The 5,857-nt window shown below is 37.5% G+C and overlaps 1 protein-coding gene across 3 annotated transcripts in view; it reads right to left on the bottom strand.

Annotated features, from left to right (window-relative positions):
• Positions 1-2,183: 2,183 nt before the first annotated feature.
• Positions 2,184-5,857, bottom strand: part of RPF2 (ribosome production factor 2 homolog) — a 59,225-nt gene continuing 55,551 nt past the window's right edge. For 2 of the 3 annotated variants that reach the window (XM_023727672.1, XM_023727673.1), the window contains 2 exons: positions 5,355-5,499; positions 2,184-4,524 (listed from right to left, as the gene is read on the bottom strand). In XM_023727672.1, the coding sequence (XP_023583440.1) occupies positions 4,342-4,524; positions 5,355-5,499 (328 nt within the window). In that variant the 3' untranslated portion in view covers positions 2,184-4,341. The remainder of the gene's footprint in view (positions 4,525-5,354; positions 5,500-5,857) is intronic. The other variant, XM_004372468.2, reaches the window with a different exon arrangement.

The following is a 5,857-nucleotide window of genomic DNA, read 5'->3' as shown; positions in this document are numbered from 1 at the left end:
GAATGCTTGCACAACTTGAAGAATGTAATCAATGTCACTGAATTGTACATGGAGAATCTGTTGAATTGGTGTTATGTTCTGTGTATATTCTCAACAACAGAAATGAGTTGTATTAAAAAAAAGCAAGACTCCAAATAATATAGTAAGATCATACTGCAGATTTTATACTCTGTGTTTTAAAAAGTGGCAAGAAATATAGCAACATGTTAATAATGGTATATCTGGATGGTGAGATTACAAGTGACTTTAATATTCTTTGAAGCTTTCTCTTCTATAATCATCTCTTTTATAATCAGAATAAAATATTAAAAAGTTTAAAAAAACGTTAAAACATATTAAAATGTTAAGACATTATTCTAGCAGAGTGCCTGAAATGTAATGCTGCTCCATTAATGTGGGATGCATGATTACCCCTGCAGTACCATGGATCACTTTTATATGGCCTTCCTCACCATGGTCTTGTAACTCCCACCCAAGTGATTGGGTGGTACCAATAAGGTAATTGTGGCCCACCAAGGGGACAGGATAGCTTGCTAATAATGCAAATAAAGTTCATGGCACCCATTTGGTGGTGGGACCATACAAACAAGGTCTATGGAACTCTAACAAAGGGATTGGTCAGTTTTGCCATCCCACTAGGCTTAAAATGAGCCATCCCAGAGGCAGGAAGAGGATCTTACCACCACCAAAGAGGAACCAGGAGCAGAGCATGTCCTTTGGACCCAGGATCCCTGTACTGAGAAGCTCCTGGAACCAGGAGACCGAGAGAACTGTTAACACTGAAGATGGCAAGAAGTGGTGGCAGAGAAACGGTGGCAGCAGAGGCCGGAGATCAGCAAGAGACGGCTTGGTACCTCACTCTACTTCCCCAGAATTCCTTGAAGATTAACTGATTGTCTCACACAAACCCACCGGCCTCTTCTAACCTGAGACCAGAACAACTAGATGGTGCCCGGCTACTACTACCTGTTCTGACCAGGGACACAACAAAAGGTCTTGGATAGAATGGGAGAAAAATGTAGAACAAAATCCCAATTCCTAAAAAAGGCCATACCTGCTAGACCAATAAGAGACTACAGGAACCCCAAGACTATTGCTGTAAGATACCCTTTGAACTTGGCACTGAAGCTACTCCTGCAGGTCACCTTTCAGTCAAATAATAGATTGGCTTATAAAATAAACAATATCACCTGTGAGTAATGTGCTCCCTTAAACAATCAACTATATGAGACCAAATGGTCAACATTTATCCAAAAGCAAAGATGAGGAGAGGAAGGGAAGCTCTTATCAACAGAAACTGGGCAAATAGAATGGAAATAATGAGAATGTCAACACATTGTGAAAACTGTAACCAATGTCACAGAACAATTTGTATAAAAATTGTTAAACGGGAGCCTAATTTGCTGTGTAAACTTTCACCTAAAAAAACAATGTTAAAAAAAATAATTAACTGATTGTGCTTGTCTGGGGCAAGAGACTCCAAGTCATTTCAATCAGCCAGGTGCTTCCTGTACCTCATCTCACCCACCTTGAGGTTGGAATTACTCTCTCAAGCCCCACTTCCTTCTCAACCATGGTGGCTCTACTCTCTAAGGGTGGAAATAACAAAAGAATTTGGGATTTCTGTCTTCTGCCCTATCATCACGCTTCTCGTTTTTGTTTTCTTTGTCATACTACTGCTACAACCACAAAACTAAGCCTTGTCTCTTTATTGTCCTTTGCATTTCTTGAAAAACTCTGGGAACTAATGCTTCTAACACTGTTCTTAGAGATCCATGCCACTTACTGGTATTGACCATGGTTTTGTGCTGTCTTTAACTTGGGTCCTTGTCCTTTTAAATCTCAGTTGAGTTCTCAGAAAGCATCAGGATAGGGGTCAGTTTTGATCATATCTATGATCTATTAAAAGTGCTTTAAGGATATAATGAAGATCCTGTTCTTGCACTTTAAAATTCAATTTTTAAAAAAACACCAAACCTTCGTCTAACTTTAGCAGTGGTTTTAACTTCTTCCATTTTAAAGCTTCTTTGAATACTTTTCTAGTCCGACCATCTCATGGTGAGGGCCCTGAAATGACTAAAAATATAAAGAAAAGGAAGTAGAGATCAGAAGATGCTAGATAGATCACTGAGAACCAACTTAAATCCCCCCCACTCCTCGCCCCGGAATCTCATCCTCCTTTCCTGAATTTGGTAATATTTATGTATACTTTGGATTATTCTCAACACCAAGAAAATAAATGTCAGCATTTAAGTTAGGAAGATACATTATATGTATCTTGGTACTAGTAGTAATATCCTCAGAAAAAATACAAGGAGCTTAGTATGAAAAATAACCTGTTTCCCTCATCTACCAAAATCCAGAGTTAAAAACTTAAGACAGGCAATTCACCATCTCTGTTAAAATGAGTACATGTTGTTTCCAATTTATATGTTCCGTTTTAAAGTGCAAGGACAACCAGAAATTAGAATGCACTTCCAGAAAAAAAAACAGTGATATGAGTGGCGATTAAGGGCTCCAGCCAGGTCAACAACAACAAAAAACTTTCAGTAAAGTTTTTAGTAATAATACATCTCTATTAGTGAAGAGGATGCATTCCAATGCTTATTAGACACTCTGTTATGAGAGATAAAAATTACATAGGAAACAGAGGGATGCATTACCAAATCTCACTCTTAAGACAATGTCTGAAAATGTGGCCATCTTTGTTAAGATTGGCTGAAGTTACCATGTAGGTAGGTAAGTGCTGGAGTAGGTCTTTCTGATGCAGGAGTCAAGATGTGGCAGGCCCTGTATAAGTGGCTGGTGAGACACTCATTGCTTTGCCTGCTGAATCTCAATCTCCACTGGCATCAGCTAGACCAGTCAGGGGAGCAGGCATCTAGAAGGACTATTTGTCCATCCGTTCTGATACCCCTTTCATGGCTCCCCTTTTTCCCAGCTATTTTCCATCTACTTGCAGATGGTGGGAAATGAGTCACTTTAGTCCCTAACCCCTCTATAAATATAAAAGGCTTAAAATTAAAATGCAAATGTCTACTTCAGAGAAAACGCTGTGTGGTCTTTGGTTAAATGTACAATCAAGCAACAGGTATAAATGAGTAATACCAGCTCCCTCACTTTTATGAGAGCAGGATATTAGCCATTTGGAAAGGGGTGGGGAGAGGGAAGGCTAAGAAGTGGGTTCACAAGAGAAGGGAAAGAGAACAAAAGGTAAAACTGAAGACTGCAGCCTTTGCTTTGTGTCGAAACTGTTGACCTGTAGCTGGGCAAAATCAAGATCACACACACAAAAGCACGCAAACACAGGCATGGAGGAGCTCCTTGACATGAATTGAAAACAAAAACACTTCTACTTCAAATAACAAATAATGATTTCTGTTATGTTTGTGCTTTTACAATATAACTGGCTTATACTTGTATAAAGGAGATTTTTTACCAGGGACTCATTAACTAGGAACCTAACTTCACTCTGGGAGAACAAGTATGCAGCACCAGGAGGAGGAAGTAGGAAGCTCCTTTCCATGTTCCTGGGCACAGGGCCAGTCTTTAAGAAAATTTCCAAATAAGCAGTTTGGGTTTATTCTTACTGTCTGCAAATACCCAGGACCTTCATGCAACCTTTAGCTATGTAGGGCTATCTAGTACCCTCAAGTGCCCTGTGCTTTAAACTCATCCTTCTCTTCTGACTTCTACCTCTATCAAAACTCTCTTGCCCTCAGAGAGGGACGGGGCTTCACTTAGTGACAGAATCTCTTAAAATAATCAATGGTAATGAGTTAATGATCAGAGAGTGAACATCCCTCTTAGAGACCTGTTTTAAGAGATAAAGCATAAAATCTCAAGTGAATCTCTAACTGGTAGCATTTCGGGCAAAATAATAGTAACGTAAAAAATAAAAATCGGGTTCCAGGTGAATGTTGGGAGATGGGGTTAGCTTTTCAGGTAGCTCATACTGAATATGTATACATCTCCTTTGGGCCATTTCTGCTTTACATGGCTTTCTCCCCTTTTCTAATGCTTAACCCAGAAATTCTCTAAAACCACCCATGTTTGTTCTGGAGATCCCTCTCCATCCATTCACCCACTTTTTGGGATGGTATCATATCACAGAGAAAAAATGGTACCACACAAGAGTATGACAGCTCAAATAGGAAACTTTAAACTTAACACTAGTACATTACTGCATACATAGTAACATATATAATACATAGTTTAGGTAAATTATCATGTTATAAAAATATACAATAAAATCTTGTAAGAAATTCTGAATGGACTAATTGATGCTTGATAGTCTCTCAAATAGAATAAAATGAAACTGTAGTTCTTAGTTAAGTTTCATCAATTTTTTTTAATTCTCTTTGATTTATTCTCCTCTTTTTCTACTGTTTTCCTTTCTGCTGGTCGTTTCTTCAACCCCTTCATTTTTCTGGTTTGTAATTTGCTTAGGTCTTGCTTCTGCATGTGAATCCTTCCATAAGTTGTACCAAAAGTATCATGGGAGATATTTTTCTTCTTCTTTGGCTATAAAACAAGAATGTTTTTAAAAAATAATATACCAAGAATATTATATTTAGTGGTTTCTACTCTTATGAACTGATAACAAATCTATTAACTATCTTACTAATCTTTCCATTAGTGAGCACCCCTTGAAAGCTATAGAGTCTACAGCCCATACACACCTTTCTTCTTAAACTTAAATGTGCATACAAATCACCCTGGGTCTTGTAACATGCAGGTTCTGATTAAGTAGGTCTAGGGTAAGGCCTGAGATTCTTCATTTCTAACAATCCTCAAGTAAATTGTCAGACACACTTTGAGAAGCAAGCCTACTGACTACCTTAACTACTGTCATGCATCAAGAGAATTTCCTGTGTTTAGCTTAAGGAACTGTGACTATCATTTCAATCTTTATTGGCATTCCACAGATGCCATTTATACTTGTCTTTAAAAAATGCTTAAAAGCCAAAACACATACATGTGAATGGATTGTACACTGTGCTCTAAATCCCCAGCTTTCATGATGCACAAAATGATTCTCATTAATCTTATTAAAATTTTGAAAAAGAAAGTTGAGAAAATTTTGTGGTTTTGTTGTATTTTTTTTACTGAAAACTCGCAGTCTTGGCTACCAGAAAGCCCTCAGCCAAATTTGATGCCTGGTTTCTGCAACTCTGTTAGTATCCTTTATAACTGGTTTATTTGCTTCTTCCTCCTTTTCTTGCCTCTGGGAGTCCAATTATATCTATATTGCTCTCATTATGTATGTCCTTTAACGTAATATACGTCAAATTCTTTTGGGAATCAAGAATGTAATACACAAATATTATGACACCAATCTGCAAGTCATGTACCTTGAGAGCTTTTGGCATTTTCATAGATAACTTATAAAGGTCATCTGATGCCAGGTGTGTCCTCCTCAGAACCAGATCCAATGAGGGTCCCATCTCTTCCAATTCAATCCGTGGTGTTCTGCAACCAGATTTCTTCAACAGCAACCTATATGAAAAAATGAAAAAAGAAAAGCTGCTTTGACTTTTATAAAAGTCCTTCTCCTAAAATATTTCTGTTGAAGAGAATTATAGTTCTGTGAAATGACATAATATGTCTAGAAGGCTAAACTTAATTAGCATACAAATTTGAATTGGAACTTTGAAACAATATGAAACAACATGATTAACAATTTCTTACATCTCTGTAAGACTGGGAGGTAAATCAACCCATTCAGAATAAGCTTTTCTCTATAGCAGAAATTTAGTGACTTCTGTAGATTGGAATGAACTTAAAAATCTTAATGTAACAAAACCACAACTTTCTGGATATCATATGTCCAAAATAGCTCTGGATCTGGAAACAC

This window comes from Trichechus manatus, unplaced genomic scaffold (genome assembly GCF_000243295.1).
Source record: "Trichechus manatus latirostris isolate Lorelei unplaced genomic scaffold, TriManLat1.0 scaffold00017, whole genome shotgun sequence".
In the NCBI taxonomy this organism is placed as follows: domain Eukaryota; kingdom Metazoa; phylum Chordata; class Mammalia; order Sirenia; family Trichechidae; genus Trichechus; species Trichechus manatus.
The sequence above is the reverse complement of the archived record's forward strand: the minus strand, read 5'-3'. Positions and strand labels throughout refer to the sequence as shown.